Genomic DNA, 23,849 nt, shown 5'->3' on the forward strand with positions numbered 1-23,849 from the left:
ATATTTGAGAATGCCCATTTCCCCACATTCTTACCAATACTGTGAGTTCTCATACTTTCTGACCTTTGGCAACATTTTAAGTTAAAACGTGTTTTTTCAGTATAGTTTTATTTTGCCTTTCTCATATTACGAGGTAGATGGAACTTGGATCTCATATGTATTTCCCTTTTTGTGTACTATCAGGTCATAGCTTTTGCCTTTTTTTAAAAAAAAAAATTGGCTTTTGTACTTTTTATTATTGATTTACAGTGGCTCCTCGGAAGAAAGGTTGGGCAATCTATTTCCGTAGTGATACTGCCTCAGAAACCCAAGGAGGGGTCGCTATAAGTCGGGTCTGACTCCACAGCACATAACAACAACAACAACTTTGTATATTAAGGAAAGTAGTCCTCTTTCTGTGATACGAGTTGTAAAAATATTCTGAGTTTGTCACTTGTCTTTTTACTTGATTTATACTGGTTCCAGCTTGCTTTTGAAAAATATCATTAGATGATAAGGAAGGTTTCTTACAGGAGCCACTACTTCTCACTGTCCTGCGCCCTCTCCAGTGTCCCAGCTCTCTGTCTCCTGAGTCTAGGAGGTTCTCAGTGCAGGGATCCCAGGTCCAAAAGACACTTCACTCCTGGCTCTTCTTTTTTGATGGTAGCGAGCCCCCCACCCCTGCTCTGGAATTGGCTGTCCTTTATATCTAATAGGATGGCAAAACGGACCAGTTCCCTCATCATTTGCATGGCCCCACCCCCGAAGGGGTTCCATGCACCTTATTTGCTTTATTAGCAAGCTGCCCAATCCACTTGGTAGGCTACAAGGACCTTATTTGCACAGTCTCACCCAATCACTGTGTGGGAGTTAGAAGACCACGCATGGTTAAAAGGGCCATATTAAGTAATTCCATGCACCACAATCCTACACTCCTCTGAGAACAGTTTCACAAGAGCCAAGCACTCCTTGTGTAAACGCAAGAAGAAACTTGGCTTAGCCAAGCGAAGTCAGCTACTCTGCCAATGTTGAAGTTTCACTGAGTGAGACATGCCTTTCTTTTTAATTCCCACTTAGGAGAACCTATGCCATTGGGAAGACTGGATGGCATCCAGCCTTCTGCCAACTAAACCCTACAACTGGCTGGGGTAGTCAGAGGTGTGTATCTGCCAGTCAAAAGCTAACTAACACGTACAGGACACTGAAGACTGTCAAGTGACTAGCAATCACTATAATAATGATAATGATAGCTAATTTTCCTAATGAAAAGAAGATTTGATTTAATTCCATTCTTTGTAGATCCTCCTCTTTTTCCTTGTTCCCTAGCACATGCCTGGCACACATTATAAACCTTGTTTGTTGAATACATCCTAGGTATAAAAAGCTATGTTAGGTCCTCCAGGAGGATATAGAGGTTTGTGAGAAATTGTCCTTGAACACAAGTTAACTATAATCTAATACAGAAATTGGCTCAGGGGTGTGGGGCAGGGACTGAATAACAACAACCAGTTCTCCTCAAATTGAGTCCAACTCATGGTGACTCCACAAGTACAAGTAAAACTGCTCTATAGGGTTTTCAACGCTGTGAAGTTTTGGAAGCAGATCACCTTTTCTTTTGGAAGCAGACCTTCTTTCTAAAGTGCCTCTGGGTGGTTTGAGCCATCAACCTTTCAGTTAGCAGTCGAAGGCTTAGCTTTTTGTGCCACCCAGGAACTCCTAAGGGCTGGATAACCTGTTGTAGTCAAGCAGATTCCAACTCATAGCAACTCTATAGGATAAAGCAGAATTGCCTCATACGGTTCCCATGGTTGTAAATCTTTACAAAAGCAAACTGCCACATCTTTCCCCCATGGAACAAAAGTGGTTTTGAACTGCCAAACTTTTGGTTAGCAGCCACATATTTAACTACTGTGCCACCGGGGCTACTTAAGGACTGTGAAACATTAAAAAAAAAAAAAAAAAATCAAACCCACTGCCATCAAATCATCTCTGATTCAGTGATCCTATAGGACAGAGTAGAATTGCTCCATAGGGTTTCCAAGGCTGTAAATCTTTAGGGAAGCAGACTGCCTCATCTTTTGCCTACACAGCCTTAACCACTATGCCACCAGGCTTCTTAAGGACTGACACCAAAACCAAAACAAACCCACTGCCATCAAGTTGATTCCAAATCATAGCACTCCTTTAGGATAGAATAGAAATGCCTCCTAGGGTTTCCAAGGTTGTAAATCTTTACAGCAGCAGACTGCTGCATTCTTCTCCTGCAGAGCAGCTGGTGGGTTTGAACTGCCGACCTTTTGGTTAGCAGGCGAATGCTTTAACTACTGCACAAGTAGTCCTTGAGGACTGATAGAGAGACCCAAGTCAGTCTTCTACAAGGCAGAATGAGATGTACTACAAAAGCAGTGCCAACAAAGCATTTTATTGACCATTTACCAATGGTCACTGTTCTGAACTCTTGACATATATGTTCTCATTTAATCTTCCCAGCATGAAACAGATATTGTGATTTCATTCACTTAACAAAGGAGGAAAGGGAGGCACAAAGTCATTAGGTAACTTGTCTAAGATCACAGTTAGAAAGTGGCAGAGCTGGGATTCAAACTACACATTTTGACTCCAAAGCCAACACTCTTAACTAGGCTGAATTGGGGAGGCCAATGGGTGGAGGAACTTTGATTCATTTCCTTTTTTTTTTATTGTGATTTGTGTGGAAGTTTACAGAATAAATTTGTTTTCCATTCAATAATACGTACACTTTTTGGTTTTTTGCCATTGAGTGTGATCCCCACAATGGAACAGCACTCTTCCGACTTCCACCCTGTTTTTACCATTTCCCTCTGTCCTTCTTTCCTATCCCTTCCTGCCCTCTGAGCTTTATCCCTGGGCCAGTGCTACCCTTTTGATTTCCTATGATTGATCATTCTAATGAGTGTTTACTTCCTTGGTGTTATTGTTCACTGTATAGGCCTTTCATTTGACTGAAAGTTCAACCATGTGGGTGAGTTCAGTTCCAGGCTTGAAAGATATCTAAAGGCCATAGTCTTGGGAGTTCTACCAGTCTTAATCAGACCAGTAAGCCTGGTCAGTTTTATGATTTTGAGTTTTGTTCCACATTTTTCTCCCACTCTCTCTGGGACCTTCTATTATGATCCCTTTCAGAGTAGTCAATGGTGGTAGCTGGGCACAATATAGTTTTTCTGATCTCAGTGTCTTGAAAGCTGGGGTTTATGTGGTCCATTAGTCCTCTGGACTGTTGTTTCCTTGGGTCTTTGATTTTCTTCACTCCTCTTTGCTCCAGATAGGAAGAGACCAGTAGTTGCACCTTAGATGGCTGCTTACAAGCTTTTAAGACCTAGCTGCTACTCTCCAAAGTAGGATGTAGAACACTGTCTTTATGGACTACATTATACCAATTGATCTTAGTGTCCCCTGAGACTATTGTCCTGAGTGCCCTGAAGGCATTTGTTTATGGCTAAGAAGTTCTCCTAACTTTGCCCCCGAATGCTCTACTATATTCTTGGATATATTTGAAGCACATATAAATAAATATGTTGAAATATCCTTTGTCAAGCCTATACATATTGGTGGGTGTAATCCCACTTGCCTTCTCATCTCTTTTCAGCTTGCATGTCTATATATCCATAGATTTATTGCTATTAGTTATTGTGGGATTGGATATGTATTTACTTCTGTTGCCTTTAATTCTTATTCTCCTCCCAGTGTCTTCCTTTGCCTTTACCATTATGTGCTGACCTCCCCTTATTGCATATTGTCTTTCCCTTCACCCAAGTTAATGCATGTCCACCCTCTATTACTAATTGCCACCCCCGGTAACCTTCAAAGAATGATTTTTTTCTGTGTGGAAATCTTTTCTTGACTTTTTACAGTAGCGGCCTCATGCAATATTTGTCCTTTTATAATTGACTAACTTCACTCAGCATAATGTCCTCTAAGGTCATTTATGTTACGAGGTGTTTCGCAGATGCATTATTCTTTAATGTGGCACAGTATTCCATTGTGCATAGGTACCACAGTTTGTTTATCCATCCATCCACTGATGGGCACATTCAGGTTGTTTCCGCCATTTTGCTATTGTGAATAATGTTGTGGTGAACATGGATGTGCATATATCTGTTTATGTCATAGCTCTTATTTCTCTATGATGTAAACCTAGTCATGGAATTGCTGGATCAGATAGTATTTATTTCTATTTTCAGCTTTCTAAGGTAGCACCATACCATTTTCCATAGTTGTTGTACCATTTATACCACCAGCAGCGTATGAGTGTTCCAGCCTCTCCATACCCTCACCAGTATTTGTTGTTTTCTGCTTTTTTGAACTTTGCTATTAGTGCTGAGGTGAGATGATACCTAATTGTTTTGATTCTAATGGCAATGATTGTGAGCATTTCTTCATATATTTGTTAGACACTTGAATGTCTTCTTTGATGAAGAGTCTGTTCATATCCTTTGGCCACTTTTTAATTAGATTGGTTGTTTTTTTGTTGTTGAGATGCTAAAGGGTTTTTTTTTGTTTGTTTGTTTGTTTGTTGTTTTTTTTTTGAGAATTTTAGAGATTAGTTCCTTGTCTGATATGTCATTGCCAAAAGTTTTTTTCCTCCAATCTTTAGATTCCCTTTTCATTCTTTTGGCAAAGTCTTTTGATGCACATAAATGTTTAATTTTTAGGAGGCCCCAGATATCTAGTTTGTCTTCTGCTGTTTGTGCATTTTTAGTTATATTTAAAGCCTTCTATAAGTTCCAGTAGTTTTCTTGTTGAGACTCTAGGATTTTCTATGTATAGGACCATGTCATCAGCCAATAGGGATAGTTTTACTTCTTCTTTGCCAATATGGGTGTCTTTTATTTCCATTTCTTGTCTTATTGCTCTAGCCAGGACTTCCAATTCAATATTGAATAGGAGTGATAAAGGGCATTCTTGTCTGGTTCCTGTTCACAGAGGGAATGTTTTCAGTCTCTCCATTGAGAATGATGTTGGCTGTTGGTTTTGTATATATGCCTTTAATTATGTTGAGGAATTTCCCTTCTATTCCTATTTTGCTGAGTTTTTTTTTTTTTAAATCAAGATTGGGTGTTGGATTTTGTCAGATGCCCTTTCTGCATCAATTGATATGTGGTTGTTTTCTTTAGTTTTATTTATGTGGTGAATCTCATTGATTATTTCTCTAATGTTGAATCATATTTGCATACCTGGTATGAAATCACTTGGCCATGATGTATTTATTTATTTATTTAGATATGTTGTTGGATTCTATTGGCAAGAATTTTCTTGAGAATTTTTGTGTCAGTGTTCATGAGGTATGCCACTGCCATAAAGTAGATTGCAACTCATAGTGACCCTATAAGACAGAGAAGAACTGCCCCATGGGGTTTCCAAAAGCAGACTATCTCATCTTTTTCCCAGGGAGAGGCTGATGGGTTCAAGCCATTGACTTTTTGGTTAACAGCCAAACGCTTTAACCATTATGCCACCAGAGCTCCTTCATGAGGGATATTGGTCTACAATTTTTTTTTTTTACTGGTGTCTTTGCTAGGTTTGGGTATCAGGGTTATGCTTGTTTCATAGAATGAGTTCAGGAATATTCCACTCTTTCCTAGGTTCTAGAATAAGGAATTCTGGTTGCATAGTGAATAAGGCATTTGGATGCCAACCAGAAGGTCAGATGTTCAAACCCACCAGTTGCTCCACAGAAGAAAGATGGGGCAATCTACTTCCATAAAGATTTATAGCCTCAGAAACCCAACGGGGGTCACTATGAGTTGGAATCAACTCGATGGCAGTGAGTTTGTTTGTTTGTTTGGAATAACTTGAGTAGAATTTTGTGTCAGCTCTTCTCTGAATGTTTGGTAGAATTACCCAATGAAAGACTTTTTGGTAGGAAAAGTTTTTATCATCTGTTCAATTTCTTTTGTGATTGGTCTGTTCAAATTTTCTACCTCTGATTGTGTTAGTTTGGGTAAATAGTGGTTTTCTAGAACTTTATCTGTTTCTTCTAGGTTTTCAATTTGTTGGAGTACAGTTCTTCATAGTCATCTGTTACTGTCCTTTCTATTTCAGTAAGTTCTGTTGTAATATTACCCATTTCATTTCTTATTCATGCTATTTGCATCTTCTCCTTTTACTTTGTTAAATTTGCTGGTGGATAGTCAATTTTATTAATCCTTTCAAAGAACCAACTTCTAGTCTTATTGATTTTTCTACTGTTTTTCTGTTTCATTAATTTCTGCTTGAATCTTATTACTTCCTTTCTTCTGGTGATTATAGGCTCTTTTTTGTTTTGCTGTTTTTTTCCTAATTGTTGCAGATATTGGGTTAAGGTGTTGATGTTGGTTCTTTCTTCTTTTTTGATGTGTACAGTTATTGCTATAAATTGTCCTTTGAGCACTGCTTTTCCTGTGTCCCAAAGATTTTGGCATGTTGTGCTTTCATTCTTATTTGAGTCAAGAAATTCTTTATTTCATTTTTTATTTTTTTCTATTACCCAATAGTTTTTAAGCAGGATGTTATTCAGTTTCTATGTATTTGACTTTTTTTTCCTTTAATCTTCCTGTTGTTAATTTCTAAATTATAGCATTGTGATCTAAGAAGATGTTCTGTAGTATTTTGAGGGGTTTAATTTTTTGAGGGTTGTTTTTGTTGTATGTCTTAATCTCTGGTTGTTGTCTGCTATTATTAATGCTCTATCCAAAGGATTTCCTTTAACACTTTTTGTAAGGTTGGTCTGGTCATTACAAATTTCCTTAATTTCTGTTTATTTGGGAATGTCCTAATTTCACCATAGTATTAGAGGGACAGTTTTGCTGGTTATGTAATTGTTGGTTCGTATTTCTTTCTTTCATTATTTTATACATGTCATCTCATTTCTTTCTTGCCTGCATGGTTTCCACCAAGAAATCAGAGCTTAGTGTTATTGGTTCACCTTTGTAGATAACTTTTTATTTTACCTGAGCTGCTTTCAGGATTCTTTCTTTGTCTTTGGTTTTGGAAAGTTTGATTATGATATATCTTGGTGATTTTCTTTGGCAGTCTATACTATTTGGGGTTTATTAAACTTCTTGAATGTTATCTTCTCATCTTTCATGATATTAGGGAACTTTTCATCTAACAAATCTTTGACAATTTTCTTGGTGTTTTTTTTTTTTTTTGGTGGGGGGAGGTGTCTCTCTTCCTGTTCTGGAGTTCCAATCATACATAAGTTATTTCTCTTGATGGGGTCTCCCATAATTCTTAGACTTTCCTTTTTTTTTTTTTTTCATTCTTTTTAATGAATGTTTCTCTAACAGATTAGTATTAAAAGATTCCTCTTCAATCTCACTAATTCTATCTTCCATTGATTCAATTCTACTTCTTTAGCCTTCCAATCATTACCTATTTCTGAAATTTTAGTATTAGTCTTCTGAATTTCCATTTGCTGTTTCTGTATGGTTTCTAATTTTCCATTCTTCTAGAGTTTTGTCTATTTTCCTTGATTTTTTTTCCTATGGTTTCCTCAAAGTCTCTCATACCATTCAAGGTATCTAAATATAATTCTCTTGAATTCCTTATCAGGTAGATCTAATAACATTTCTTTCTCTGGAAGATTTTCTAGCCCTGTATTTTGGTCACTTTTTTGAGCCATCATGTCATGTTTTTTGTGTGATTTGAAGTTCTCTATTGTCTCCGAAACATTGTAGTGTTGTATTAATTTGTTGATTGTATGTTGGTTTGCTTCACCCTGATTCTTTTGTTTTTGTTTTAATATATCCAGGCAACAAGTTGGGAGTGTTACTCCAGTCACTAGTTTGGCAGTACTGGAACACTCACCACCTATCTCCAGGTGGATATGGTAGTAGGTGGGAGTATGGGTGTGACTGATTGCTGATCATGCAGAGCAGCTGAGGGCAGGCTGTGCATGTGTTGAGCATCATCTGTTGTTGATCCAGTAGTGCTGGAATGGGTTATGGCATTTGCCCAGCAGGTGTGATATGTGTGGTTGGGTAGGGTCTCTAGCTCCCAACTGCTAGGGAAATATAGAAAGAAAAAAAAAGGGGGGAGGAAGAAAAGACAAGAAATAAAACTAGGTGAGAGAGGGATAGAAAGAAAAGAAAAGGAAAAGGAAGAAAAAGAAAAGACAAGGGAAAAAAACAGGTAGATAGAGGCAAGAATTGAAAAGAAAGAAAAAAAGAAAAAAGAAAAAGGGGGAGATGTGGAAATACTAACACAAGTGTTAGCTGCCAAACCCAGCTGCAGAATGCAGAATTCACTCCAGGGGAGCCTGCACCACTTGATTCATTTTCTTTAAGAATAAGAAAGTGACATCTTGTGGAATGTGAGGTTGGGAAGACCTTTGTACAAAGGAGGCTTCTGAACAAATCTTTCCAAACAGAGATTCTGTACCAAAAGTTAAGATTGCTCTAGCATACAAGAATGGGAACTGTTGAATGCCCTTTCTTGTCCTAAAGGGTCTTTGCTTTCCCTTTTTCCATTATAGTGAACATAATGAGGTTAGTGTGATGCTGGGAACAGGAAAGTGCTTATGAGCCAAGGTGGTTAGCTAAACTCTGAAGCTGAATAAAGCTTTTACAAACCTATTATTCACTAGTTGCAAAAACTAGAGAGCTCAAGTGACTTGCTCAACAGCAATGGCTCAGAGAAAGGCAGAATACACATTACAACCCCTGAGTACTCATCCTGGTACATGTTCTGCAGAAAGTACACTTACTCTTTCTCAGGTAATAGGAACACGGTTGCTCTCTACCCTCTGCCTCCCCCTAAACTTTCTTTCCTCTCACACTACAAAGTGGCATTTCTTCTGACTTCAGGTCATCAGCCAAAGGTGCTTTTAGGAATGGCAGTGCTTGTTAACAAAGTGGGTTGGGTTTGAAGATATCTCTTTTTCCCTTTAATTTTCCCCCATTTATATTTCCAATAGTCAAACTCTCAAATACTTAATTCTGACCTATATAAAATCATGCTACTTTTCTTCTCTCGTATCCATCCTTCAGATGCAAAATTTGGTGTTGTTAGGTGTCGTTGAGTTGGTTCTAACTCATCGAAAATCTGTGTACAACAGAACGAAATACTCCAGGTCCTGTGCCAGCCTCACAATCATTGCTGTGCTTGAACCCATTGTTGCAACCACTGTGTCAATCCATTTAGTTGAGGGTCTTCCCCTTTTTCACTGACCCTCTACTTTACCAAGCATGGTATCCTTCTCCAAGGCCTGGTCCTACCTGATAATATGTCCAAAGTACATTAGACAAAGTCTCCCAAACTTCACTTTTAAGGAGCATTCTGGCTGTATTTCTTCCAAGACAGATTTGTTTGTTCTTCTGGCAGTCTATGATATAGTCAACATTCTTCACCGACACCACAATTCAAATGTACCAAATGCATAATTCAAATGCAACAGTTCTTTGATCTTCCTTATTTAATGTCCAGCTTTCACATGCAGGAGGCAATTGAAAATACAATAGCTTGGGTTAGGCATACCTTAATCTTCTAAATGACATCTTTGCTTTTTGACACTTTAAAGGAGTCTTTTGTAGCAGATTTGCCCAGTGCAATATGGTATTTGGTTTCTTGACTGCTGCTTCCATAAGCATTGATTGTGGATCCAACTAAGATGAAATCCTTGACAACTTCAGTCTTTTCTCTGTTTATCATGATGTTACTTATTGATCCAGTTGTGAAGATTTTTGTTTTCTTTATGTAGAAGTATAATCCATCCTGAAGGCGACAGTCTTTGATCTTCATCAGTAAGTGCACACAAAATAGCACGCACATTTAATATAATTTTTTTCAAAATTTGAAAATCTTTACCATATTTCAAAATGTCAATAAGCTCTACTGCCTCAGAAATACAGATGGAGTACAGACTTGGAACAGCTCAGCTCTTGCACAATGGAGCCAAGATTTCAAGCTGGTTTGAATGCCTGGGGACCAACATATTTGAATCTCATTACATACCCTGGCAACCACACTGAACAACAAAACACAGCCTTACCTTCCTACCCTCAGGACTTATCATCACATGCACTTAACATCACATCACCACACATACAAGGCTTGTCTGTGAAGAGAAAGCTGGAGAAATCAAGTTGAATTGTAATCAGAAGAAGAATTATTATAATAACTAGAGAACATAACTCTAAGAAGCCTTTGGAGAAGAATACTTTGTAATGTATATATGTAATGTATATAATATAATACTTTCAGGTGGGTTAAAGCAATTATCCCAAAATAAATGACATGTATCACTTGTGGTAAAATGGTTTTAGGAGGTATGGGAAATGATATTGAAACTCATTGTGATCAAATTATTTTCTTTTCTCTTTCAATCTTGATTAAACAAGAAGAAAATCTCCCTTTGGTGCTGATAGGTCTTTAACACCTTTCTTAGACTTGTTAATCTTACCTTGTAACAAAGCAAAAGCAGGCCTCAGAACTCAGCAGTTTGGCAGACAACTGTTGCAAGAATTTAATAACATTGATTTATTTTAAGTTTGTTAATTTTTCAGTTATTTTCTATTGATTGCTAGTGATACTGGTTTTCCAGTTTCCTTAGTAATTTAGAACTTTGCTTCTTCCATAGACCAGCAGCCTAGGCCTTATTTGGAAGTTGGAAATGCAGATTCTTGGGTCCTATACATTATCTTCTGAATGAGAATCTGCATTTTAACAAGAACCCCAATGTTGGTGATGCACATTAAAATTGAGAACTGATCTACAGTTTCCATTTTAAAAACATTTATTTGCATAAAAAAGGTTACCTAGTACCACTCTGACAAGAATATACTACAAATGGGATGACCTTAACAAACAGGAGTTATTCTTACAATTTGGAAGCTTTAAGTCCAAGTTCAAAGTGCCTGGCTCTAGGGGCTGGGTAAAAGCCTCTCAACCTTGGGGTCCAGCTCTGCCTCCTGCTCCCGGCCCACTGGAGCTAGAGGAGTTTCTTCACTCAGACAGCTGCTGGCTGCTGAGGCTGGAAGCCCCAAGGTTGACAAGTAAAAAGGCACAGTCCTGGTATTACCAGACCACACGGCAGGCCATTAGCTTAAGTCCATTGTAAGTCCCAAGGTCAGCAGAGCATAGCAGGCTGCTGAGCAATGACACAGCTACATGAGAGTCCAAGCATGCCATAGGCTAGAGACCATTCCCAAGGCTTCTCCTTATATACAGGAAACACACCACATACCCAAAGGCAGCTACTCATCTGCTCCCAGTAGATTCCACCATGGAGTTGATTATCAGTCTCATCATGGGGAATACTACATCCAGCTGCCCAGCCACTCACCTAGCCAAGTTGACATACAAACATAACCATCACAGGACATTAACTTGAATGAACATAATATGAATTAATACTCAGATACATGAAAAACCATTTTGATGGTACAGGATATTTGGGAATCACTTGGGTACAGCATCTCACTAATGAAACCAAGACCTGGGGTTTCATCCCTCTGCACCAGCCACTCCTCGGAAGGAAGGTTAGGCAATCTACTTCCATAGTGATACTGCCTCAGAAACTCAAGGAGGGGTCACCATGAGTTGGGTCCAACTCGACAGCACATAACAACAACAACAGTAAGGGAGCTCTGGTGGCATAGAGTCTAAATCATTTGACTGCTAACCAGAAGGCTGGAGGTTCAAACCCACCAGCCACTCCTCAGAAGGAAGGTTGGACAATCTACTTCCATAGTGATACTGCCTCGGAAACCCAAGGAGGGGTTGCTATGAGTCAGGTTCAACTTGATGGCACTTAACAACAACAACAACAGAGACCAGTACATACCATTGGATACAAGCCACTCACAGTCTGGGCTGAGAGGGGGGACAAATCACATAGGGGACTGTGGCTACAGTCTTAGCCAGTAGCTTTAAATCAGACCCATCAACCAGGGCTTTGACATTTGCTCTCCATGGGACTTTGCTTCCACACATCCCCTGGCTCTTACCCATCCTGTACTGGTAAAAATGCTTTACAACTAGCCCTCTGGGGGGAAATATATGCATATGTGCCAGTAAAATTCACAACACCACTTAAAATTAAAATTAATTAATTTTAAAATTAATTTTAATTTTTAAAAGACATTAAAATTTTTATTGATGTTCTATAAACTTCTAGAAATAACATTATTTTTAAAGCTAAAACACATTGCTTTTTCATTTACACCTAAAACTTCAGTGTGACTTGTTATTTCTTGCAAAATCTGCTATCAGTTTTTGTAATCTGCTGGTGCAATGGTTAAACACTTGGCCACTAACCAAAATGTTATAGGTTCAAACCCACCCAGAGGCTCTGAAGCAGAAAAGACCATAAATATTACAGCCCCAAAAACTGTATGGGGCAGTTCTACTCTGTCATATTGGGTTGCTATGAGTAGGAATAAGGAGCTCTGGTGGTACAGTGCCTAAGACATTTGCCTGCTAACCAGAAGATTGGCAGTTCAAACCTACCAGCCACTTTGTGGAAGGGAAATAGGGCAATCAGCTTCTACAAAGATATACCATCTTGGAAACCCAATAGGGGCTGCTATGAGCCAGAATCTACTCAATGGCAGTGAGTTTGGTTTGGTATTTTTTGGTGTGGTAGGAATTGACTTAAAAATACCCAACAATAACATCAATAATAATGATACAAAATAAGACTATATATATATATATATATATATATATGTATATGTATATTTATATGTGTGCATCATATATATACATAAATGTGATTACTAATACCTAATGAGGAGCTCTGGTAGCATAGTGCCTAAGGCACTTGACTGCTAACCAGAAGGCTGGCGGTTCAAACCCACCAGCCACTCCTCGGAAGGAAGGTTGGACAATCTACTTCCGTAGTGATACTGCCTCAGAAACCCAAGGAGAGGTCACTATGAGTTGGGTCCAACTCGATGGCACATAGCAACAACAATAGAGCAAAGAAGTTGCCCACCTCATTGTTGTTGTTAAGTGGCATCAAGTCAGTTCCGACTCATAGTGACACTATGTACAACAGAATGAAACATTGCCCAGACCTGTGCTAGCATCACAATCGTTGCTATGCTTGAGCCCATTGTTGCATTCATCAGTGATGTGAGTGACTTCTTTCCTGAATCAGATGATAGTTTTCAAATACTAGAAGAATATTCTCTTCATTTTTTGTGCTATTCACAAGATAACAGCTATGAATATGACACATTTTTACATTTAATCTGCATTATTAACATTCTCTCCATCCCTTTCTTAAGTCTAGACAAACAAAGAAACAATAAATCAAGCCCTGATGTACAGTGTTTGCTGATTTGTGTAGTATAAGTACTCTTACCATGGTTAATTTCAAGCTACCAACTTGCCATAAGTTCTTGGAGTTGGGAAGAGATGTGCAGTAATACACCATTATATCTTGTTTCTACTGCACAGATACCATAGACGTAAATAAACTCGATAGCATAGAGAATGACCCTCCTCCACCACGTGGTGTGTATCAGAGTAGAATTGTGTCCCATAGGGTTCCAGTGAGTAATTTTTTTGTAAAATAGATCACCAGGACATTCTTACAACATGCCTCTGGGTGGACTTAAATTCCCAATCTTTTGGTTACAAACCAAAAAAACAAACTCACTGCCATCGAGTAGATTCCAACTCATAGCGACCCCTCCTTGGGTTTCCAAGACAGTATCTCTGAGGAAATAGATTGCCCAATCTTCCTTTCGAGGAGTGGCTGGGGGTGTTGAACCACCAGCCTCTGGTTAGCAGTCAAATGCCTTAGGAATCATTTGCATAAATAATGGTAGAATGTAGTGAAATAATAAGGAAGTGATGAGTTTTGGAATTTATTACCATTGTTTTTACATGTAACTTATTGAATTGTAAGTTTACATCATTTTATTTTTAATGATGACTGGGTTTAACACAGTAGATCTCTCTGTGTTTAACCTGCTCACAAAATTCCTGAAAATTTATCAGCTCCTGTGAGCCATTAGGAGAAGGCCCCAGCTCACCTTTGCTCCTGGCCACTCTGTAGAGCTAGATTGCCTGACTCCATTTGTCTTCCAGGAACCCCCCTCTTCTCCCACCCACCCACACAGCCCATATGGCTAGGGCCCCAGCCCCAAAGAGAAAAGAAGAAAATCTGGACTATTGATCACAAAGTAGACTGGGAAGATAATGAGGCTATCACAGAGTGAGCCACATTAACTTTGGGGAAAACAATTCCATTTTCAAGGGCCTTAAGTTGATGGATTGGTGGAGGTGACAGCATTGAATACTGGTTAAGAGCACAGCTCTGGGGTCTGCTTCCTTGGCTTGAATCCAAGTTCTGCCCCTCACTGGCTATATGGCCTTGAGCACAAACTCAATCTCTCTACTCCTTGGCTGTCTCATGTAAAACGATGACAATAATGACACTTGCCTTATAGGGTAGTGAAGATTAAATGAGATAATGAACATAAAGCTGTTAGCACAATTTTGGCACAGAGTAAGTGCTTAATAAGCATTAGTTATTATTAGTTTTCAATTCATAATGGCTTTTACAAACTCATCTGTTGGCTATTACTTTTTATATGTAGAAAATAACATACAGCTAATGTTGCATGCAGTAAGGTTCTAAGTGCTGTCACATGCATAATCTGATGGGAGCTTCACAGTGACCCTGAAAGCAGTCATCATATGATTATCATTTTCCACTTCTGTCATCTGCATTTTATGGGTAGGACCCAGACTCTGAGAGGGTGAATAGGGGCCCATGTCTCTGGCCAATTAGTTAGAGCCCATAGATTCTGTTAAGGTCATTTTGTCACAGCTTCTGGGGTCCCTGGGTGGTGCAAACAATTAATGAACCCTGGCTGCTAACTAAAAGGTTAGAGGTTCAAGTCCACCTGGAGGCATCTCAGAAGAGAGGTCTGGCAATTTCCTTCCAACCATCGGCCATTGAAAACCCTATGGAGCACAGTCACCATGACTCGGAATCAAGTCAACAATTACCTTTTGTTTTGTTTTGTTTTTCACAATCTTTAAGCACCAAGGGTTGGAAGAACTACTATTAGATATGAACATCTTGACTTGAGGTTTCTTACCCAGTTCTTTAGATTAGACTATTTTTGTATAATTCTACATAATGAAGTATTCAGTATAAGATAAAGATGGTAATTCCAGAAAGCCAGTAACTTAGGAGAGGGAGCAGTTTTTTCTCTTAGGCCACTGGCCAGGAGGCTCCCATCAGACTGCATTGAAGAAAATGATCATGAGTTCACCTTTTTCCCCCTCCCCAGCAAAGAGAGGGCGGGACAATGACCTGCTTTCCTTGCACGTTATATGGAGGAATCAGAATCTGTGCATCTTGCTCTGGAGAAAAGGTTCAAATCACAGACTTTCTCCTTATATTTGTAATTGTGCCCAGACTGGCTTTTACAAAGAAGTGAGGGATGATCAGATCAGCAGAGATGAACAAATTTGATAACTCCTTGTTTGAAGAAGATGTGGAGCAATTGGTACTTTCTTACAGTGTTATAAGTTCTCTGAAGGAGCTCTGGTAGCATAGTGCCTAAGGCACTTGACTGCTAACCAGAAGGCTGGCAGTTCAAACCCACCAGCCACTCCTCGGAAGGAAGATGGGGCAATCTGCTTCCATAGCGATACTGCCTCAGAAACCCAAGGAGGGGTCGCTATGAGTCGGGTCCGACTCCACGGCACATAACAACAACAAGTTCTCTGAAGGACCATTTGGCCACTGTTCATCAAAATGACAAATGCAAAATCTGACTCAGCAGTTCCACTCCAGGAATTCACCCCAAAGAAACATTTCCTTGCATGGAAAATGAGGGACACACCAGATTATTCTTTGCATTACTACTGTAATACAGGGAGAGGCAGCGAGACAATCTAGAAGTCCATCAGCAGGGGACTTCTAAGTAAATTCAGTACCACCAGTCAAAGCAATACTATGCAACTGTTAAAAAGAATGCAAAGGTGTTTATATACTGATGTAGTATATGAACATTTCTAAGATGAATTAAGTGATCATAGCAAGGGAGGAATAATTAGATATATTTATCTGTAAATGTATTAAATATTTCTGGAAGTAGGCATCAGAAGGAAACAGGAGAAGTGGCTAATTACGGCACAGGGAAGAAAGGAAACTTTCCATTACATATCCTTTAGGAAATTCTTTGAATATTATTCCATTTGCATGCATTATATGTTCAAAGTAAATAAATGTTGTATACACATTGGTGAGGGGGGCCTGTAGGAAAAGGGATTTACAATCTGACAGATAGGTGTCCCCTGAGTCAGAGGCAGTGGAGTGATGGTTAGAAAGGGTGAGGGGGAAGGTCAGGCTTTAAGCTCTTGAGTCATACCTGGTTATACTGATTCAGACTCTCCACAGCAACAGGCAGGGGTGGCCCGCGTGGCCCAGACTCAGGAAGAGAAGCTGGCCACTGCCCTCAGAGTGGAGTTACACAACATTTCGTGCCAAGTCCAGAGCCTCCAGGCAGAGACGGAATCCTTACAGGCCCTGGTAAGTGAGCCAGGAAGAGTCCTGGCATTTCTAGTGTCAATTTTAACTCTCAGCTGTTGGATTCTAGTCTTATGGGTCATTGTTTGCAAGGTGCCTCAGTTTTTTCATGAGTTTTGAGGCTTAAAATGTCCTCTGACTCCCAAAGATCATCTGATACTGAAGCACAGAAAGTGTAGTAGACATTTTATCAGGTTACTATGAATGTTGGCTTCTAAAGGCCCACAGCTGGCACTCTTCTCCAGAGAATTGCCCTCAGCCAAACAGAAGTCACTTGCCCAGGAAGTTAGGCCCCACCTCCAGTCCTCAGCCAATGATTGATTGACCCAAAATCAAACCCATTACTGTCATGTCTCATAGCAACCCTATAGGACATAGTAGAACCACCCAATAGGTTTTCTAAGGTTGTCAGTCTTTATGGAAGCAGACTGCCTCATCTCTTTCCTGTGGAACGGCTGGTGGGTTCAAACTGCCAACCTTTCGGTTAGCAGCCAAATGCTTTAACCACTGCACCACCAAGTGTTTTCCACTTTGCCTCAAAGTAGAACCAATTCTATGGTATAATTCACACTGCAGAGCTTTCATGGGATCAGGCAGATGTCATACTCCAGCTGAGACCACATCCTTGCTTTGCTCCTTCCCCTGCCCTACCCTGCTTTCCTTGCTTCATCTTTTCCTGAGAACTCTAAGCACAAGCTTAGAGTGGAGTTACACAACATTTCATGCCAAGCAGGAAGGTGTGAAGAAGTTGGTCCATTTAATCTTTGTGCCCCAGAAACTGTCTGGAGTTCACTGAGGTCATCAAACCTAAACCCACTGCCATCAAGTTCTGACTCATAGCGGCCCTCATTGGATTTCCAAGGTGGTAAATCTTTATAGAAGTAAATTGCCCCGTCTTCCTTCTGTGGAGTGGCTGGTGTATTTGAACTGCCAGCCTTCTGGTTTGCAGCCAAATGCCTTAGGCACTGAGCCACTAGCGCTCCTTTCTTGGGACCACACTATCCTTATTTATCATCTTCAAGTCTCAGGGTTACTCAGATATCACAACTGTTGCCCCCTCTCTTCCACCACTCCTCATATATCTTCTTCTCAATTCTGCTGCCTAAATAAGCTCCATGACCAAACTACCAGTCCCACCTCCCACTAGAGCCCATGCCCTTCCATGAAGTTGGCTCAGGTGTTCATTCTAGATAGTTCCCCTCCAAAACAACTTTTTCACTCTCTGTTGTCAACATCATCCCATCATCCCTAAGTCCCCTTCCTTCACTTATTCTACAATTTGGGTAGGGCTCAGCAGGCATACCTCTGCAGGGGCTGGAATGTGCAACGATGGCTTCTTCAACTCACTCGTCTGGTGCTTCAGCTCTGCATCTCTCTCTCTCTCTCTCTCTCTCTCTCTGTCTCCCTCTCTCTCCATGTGTCTTCTCCATTTAGCTTGCTTGGGCTTCCTTGCAGTGTGATGGTCTTACAGTAATTGTGTTTCTTACATAGTGTCTGGCTTCCCTCAAACCATGAGCACAAAAAGCTACCAGACTTCTTAAAACCTGGGCTGAAAAGTTCCTGAGCTTTACTTATACCACATTCTGTTGTTCAAAGCTGTCATAGGACCAGCTCTACGTCAATGAACTGAACCGAACTCATTGCCATCAAGACAGATCTGACTCATAGCAACCCCTCTTTGGGTTTCCAAGGTGGTATCACTACAGAAGTAGGTTGCCCCATCTTCCTTTCAAGGAGTGGCTGGTGGGTTTGAGCCACAGTCAAATGCCTTAGGCACTACATCACCAGAGCTATATCAACAGAAGACAAATAAACTCCACCTCTTAGTGGAGCAAGGAGCTCTAGTGGTATAGTGGTTAAGGCATTTGACTGCTAACCAAAAGGTTGGTAGTTTGAACCCACCAGCTGCTCTGCAGAAGAACATTGAAGCAGTCTGCTTCTGTAAAGATTTACAGCCTTGGAAACCCAATGGAGGTCACTATGAGTCAGAATGGACTCTATGGTAGTGAGTTTGTTTTTTTCAGTCTTGATGGGGCAAGGGTAAGACCACATTGAGGAAGAGCATGTAGGGCAGAGGTAATTGTTGTAGTTGCCTATGGAAATGTGATCTACCACACGATCATAAGAGAATTTGCCTCATAAAGTCATTGGAGTAATTAATAAATTATGCATGTCAAGCCCTTGGCACAGAGACTGACACAGATTGAGCATTCAATAAACAGTATCTATTATAATCTTTAGGAGCTCTGGTGGCATAGTGCCTAAGGGATTTGACTGCTAACCAGAAGGCTGGCAGTTTAAAACCACCAGCCACTCCTCAGAAGGAGAGTTGGGCAATCTACTTCTGTAGTGATCCGCTTCAGAAACCCAAGGAGTGGTTGCTATGAGTTGGATCCAACTCAACAGCAGTGAGTTTTAAGTATTATAATCTTTAATTATATATTTATCTATGTATCTATATATATAAATAGATAATATATAAATCATATTATCTAAAATTATCTCTATATACTTATTATATCTATATATAACTACCATTATAAAATTTTTATGACCGCTAGGATAGTAACCTCAAGTTGGCATCATTAGCCACCTGGTCACCTCACTTAAATTCCAGGAATAATGGTCCTGCTGGAATAGACATAACAAAAATTTACACCCCTTTCAGAAGACTTAGGAATAGTGACATTATAGTGGTGCTTGGGGCCCAGGATGGGCTTCTCTGGTCACTGGGCCTGGCAGCCAAGTCCAAGAGCTGAGAATGAGCCAGAATATGTAGCAAACCCTCCTACAGCTTTCAAACCTGGCAGAGTTTATCCATCCATTCTTGTCTCCTCAGTCAGAGCAACCTGTGCACACACAGACCCCCACAGCTTATATAAGCCCCAGGTAGCTGAGCTGCCAAGACTTTCAGCCCCCTTTGCCAACAAGACACCATTTGTATTGGCAGCCAGCACAAATAATGATGTTTGAGGCCTACTGAATTCTGTATTCAGTCAACTCAAATCAGGAATGTCATTTGAGGCCAGAAATCACAGAAGGTCACTATTTTACTTTCTGGAAGGTTTACCAATTCAAGGAAGTTGCTAAAGGGGCAAGGAGGCTGCATCTTCTGACCTCCTCTAATCCCACAAGAGGAAGACAGAATCACAATCAGTAGCCCAAGGCCTATTCCTGCCAGGCCACACGTGCTGCCTCCCTCCAGCCCTTTCACCAACCCTGACACCAACCATTCCTCCCACAGCACCCACCACCTCTCTGGTGGGTTTGATAATTCACTGCAGTGGCCACACAGAACTCACAGATTATGGGTTTATTAGGGAAGCAACAGGCTACAATTCAAGTTCAGGAACACATTCAGTCTCTCTCATCCTGCTGTCTCTCAGCTGACAGTCTCTCTCAGTCTCTCTCCCAGCAGTACATGTCTCTCAGTATCTCTCTCAGCAGTGTATGTCTCTCACATCTCTCTCTCAGCAAGTATGTGTCTCTCTCACATCTCTCAGGAGCACATTTCTCTCAGCAGAACATCTTTCTCAGCCAGCAGTCAGAGAGACTCCTTCTGCCCCTAGGAGGGCTCCTTTTGAGCCTGGCAGAGTGACCAAACTAATCAATCCCAACATTAGAATTCTATACAGAGAGAACTTCCCAGAAAATTATTTTGTGCCGCTCCCAATAGAAATACCACAGGTACATAACTTTAACAATCAGGAGCTACTCAGTTGCTCACAGCAAATTCTACCATGGAGTTTACAAAGACTTATGGTTAGAAAACCCACACTATGTGATTTACTAAACTGCAGAAGTCCCTTCAAATCTCTAGAGATCTGGGGAATAAGAGTGCCTCTGTGATCTCACTTACCTTGCAGGTCCTATCCATGTCTTTAAAAGGGCCAGCACTAGGAGACCTGCAGTGGTGGCCTGACCATAGTCACTCAAGCTCAAGCATCTCCATGAAAACCAGACGTCCCCTCTTTCAGCCAAAATATCAGGGACTTAGGTAGGGAAGCTGGACTTGGACTCTAAAGATAGGAAAAAGGAGATTAAGACCTCTGATAGGGGTTCCCATGAAACCCTCTTGGGCAGTGGGTCCTAAGTCATCCAATGAAAACTCCAAGCCTCAAGGAAAGGCCACTTAAAACTGGAGCAAAAACTGTAGATGGTCAGACCAACCAGGATTCTGGGAAGTCTTTCCAAATCACAGGTATTACATGGATCTAACATCAACAACCACTCACAAACCAAGAAATGTCCTGAGAACAAAGAGAGAAAACCCAGGGAGGTTGGAACAAATGATTCTCAAAGTCCATGGCCTTTTCTGCATCCTCACTGCCTCAGAGTGGTTTCCAGATTCTACCAGTCAAATAATAACCCTAATCCAGATACTTGATGTGGATTTACTTTCTTCTGATGACATTTTGTGTCCTGTAAATGTAGCGAGAAGGGAAGCTGATGAAAATACTCATCCTATGAAATTTAAGACAATTTAAATAATATGTTTACCCTTGCTTAACAGCAGCCTGGATTCAAGATGATGTCATGGCCTAGCATCTTCCACATGTATACCTTGGCCACAGTGGTCCAAAGGGTGTGAAAAATCTCCTCCTCAGCATCAGAGTAAAGAAATTTGTTTCATCAAGATTTCACTCTCTCCAATTTAGGATATGTATTTGTTTCTTAAGTGTTACATAAAAAAAGCCAGCTGCTAAATTATATGTGTACCATAATTGCAACTATCAAAAAGTGTAAAACTCAGATGCATGGTGAAAAAAAAAAAAAACTAAGATACAAACAATGGTTGTTATATCAGTGATTATTTTTTCATATTCTCTATTTTAAAAACTTTCTGCAAAATGGTAAATTACTTGCAGAAATGAAAATTTTTAAAGTTTAGTGTTTTGGTTTTTTTTTTAACTTTAAGAAAAAAAAAATTTAAGATAAAAAATGCATCAGTCATACAGTTTGCAGGGCATGGTATATGGGGAGGTACAAACTAAAAATAAGACACTGAAGAGATTTCCAGTCTAGTGGGAAGACAGATAGGCAAGGCAATAAGTATAATTATAACATAAGGGCTGTCATTCGGTGCGACCTGTGTGCACCAAGTACCTACTCTGTGTCAGATCCTGTCTTGTGTACTGGGGTTGAGACTTGGTCCCTTCTCAAGGTCCTTATGATCTGGAGGAGGAGACACATCCCTAAGAAAACCCCCATCTACTGTGAGAAGTTCATCGAATCAGATCCAACTCATAGCGACCCCTCCTTGGGTTTCTGAGGCAGTATCACTACAGAAGTAGACTGCCCAATCTTCCTTCCAAGAAGTGGCTGGTGGGTTTGAACCGCCAGCCTTCTGGTAAGCAGTCAAATGCCTTAGGCAATACAAAGATGAATATACAGTGATGATAGAATTTGGGAGGAAAGGAAGGGCAGTGGTCAAGGGTACTTTTCTCCCCCAGCTTCTAGCTCAGGTAAGTTCACCAGCTGAAGCACAGAATAGGAGGAGCCAGCAGGTTCAGAAGGAAGCCAATGGCTCCACTTTGGATATCTTTGAGGTATCCATGGACTGTCCAGTAAGAAGTTCCATGGCAAGTTCACCATTTGGAGGAGAGATCTGTGTCTGAGTCGTCACTGCATAGATTCAACCACTAAAAGTTATGAGTGTTCAAAATCATTTGTGGGAAAAGGGAGGGGCACAAGGTTTGCTGGTCTGATAGAGCCTGGTGGAACCCCTGAGATTATGGCCCCTCACTGCCCTTCAGGTCTGGAATTGAACCCACACCTGTGGCTTCCAGCCAAACAAAAGGCAGGCATATGAGTTGAACATTTACATTAGGTAGATACCCTCCTTGGAGAGAACGATCATGGGAGAAAGAAGGGCTGCTTATGCACAGGGAGACAGCTCAGGGAGCAGGAGTGCATGGAGGGATGGACACAGGGAAGAGGTAACTATGGGGAGGAAGCAGGAGGGGAGCTGTTGCATTGTGGTAAATTGTGGTCAATGTCATGAGACAAAGTGTATGTGAACTACTGTATGGAAAGTGAATTTGCTCTGTAAATTTTCCCCAAAATCACAATTAAAAAAAAAAAAAAAAAATCATGAGTGTTACAGAGACCGAGTCAGGCCCAGTGAGAAGCAGGCTCAGCATGGCGCTGCAGGAAACCTCCCAGTGAATGAAGAGGCAGCAGAGAAAGAGGAACTAGCAAAGATGTGCTACTAAAACACTAAAAATATAAAGGGGGTGGCGTGGGGTGTGTGAGTATATGAAGGCCAGAGATACTCATTCCAACTGTGGTTCTCTGGGAGGAGTTCTAGAAGCAACAGCAGGTTAGCTGGATGATGAATGAGACTTCAGCAGTGGAACCGGAAAGGGCCTCCAAGGGGTGAAGAAATTATGGGCAAAAAGGCCCAGAGGCAGTCTCAGAGAGCAAGGATTCTTTGAAAAAACACCTGCAAACTGCTTTTGTTTTACATTCTCTCTCCCTCTCTCTCTTCTTTCCTTTCCTCTCCACCCCCCCTCCCATCACAAAGATCACTGAATCAGACTAAACAAGAGACTAGCCTCTTAAGGAGGATTCATTATTTCCCCTCATTGAGCCACCTAAAATTGAGCCATCAGCACCCATAACTGGCCAGGTCCCTAGGCTGGGAGAAATGGCAGTGACCAAGGCAATGCCATACACTCCCACCGTACCACACACCTCCCTCGTCAGGGCCAGTCCTGCCTCCCATCCGTTTAGACCCTGTTTGCTCTTTTGTAGAAACGAGGCCTGGAGAACACCCTGCATGATGCGAAGCACTGGCATGACATGGAGCTCCAGAACCTGGGCACCGTGGTGAGCAGGCTGGAGGCAGAGCTCAGGGAGATCCATGAGGAGGCAGAGCAGCAGTGGAAGGAGCAGGAGCACCTGCTGGCGCACACAAGCCAGCTGCAGAAGGATGTGGCGTCCTACCATGCCCTGCTGGACAGGGAGGAGGGCCGGTAGTGTGCTTTCTTCTTTAATTATAAAAGGAACACACACCCATGGTTTTAAAAATAATTACTTTTTCAAACTCTACAGAAGCATATGAAGAGCCCGTGGGTGGCCAGCAAAAGGTTAAGCCAGGAGAGGACAGGTTGGCTGTTTGAACCTACCTAGAGGCACCTCGGAAGAAATGCCTTGGTGACCTGCTTCCAAAGGATCGCCTTCGTGTAAACCCTGTGAAGTACAGTTCTATTCTGCACATGTGGGGTCAATATGAGTTAGAATTAACTCTGTGGCAACTGGTTAGTTTGTTTTAATAGACACAATTAAGGCCAAAAGGAGAAAACACCCCAATTTTCTCACATACACACATACACATTCCCACAACTTAGCT

At 40.9% G+C, this 23,849-nt stretch overlaps 1 protein-coding gene across 1 annotated transcript in view; it reads left to right on the plus strand.

The window, feature by feature from the left end:
- BFSP2 (beaded filament structural protein 2) overlaps positions 1-23,476 on the plus strand; it is a 94,144-nt gene extending 70,668 nt beyond the window's left edge. Inside the window, exons 5-6 of the mRNA XM_007937469.2 lie at positions 16,367-16,498; positions 23,252-23,476. Coding sequence (XP_007935660.1) covers positions 16,367-16,498; positions 23,252-23,476 — 357 coding nt within the window. The remainder of the gene's footprint in view (positions 1-16,366; positions 16,499-23,251) is intronic.
- Positions 23,477-23,849: the final 373 nt, after the last annotated feature.

This window comes from Orycteropus afer, unplaced genomic scaffold (genome assembly GCF_000298275.1).
Source record: "Orycteropus afer afer isolate SDZICR_OR568_19922 unplaced genomic scaffold, OryAfe1.0 scaffold00003, whole genome shotgun sequence".
Lineage (NCBI taxonomy): Eukaryota > Metazoa > Chordata > Mammalia > Tubulidentata > Orycteropodidae > Orycteropus > Orycteropus afer.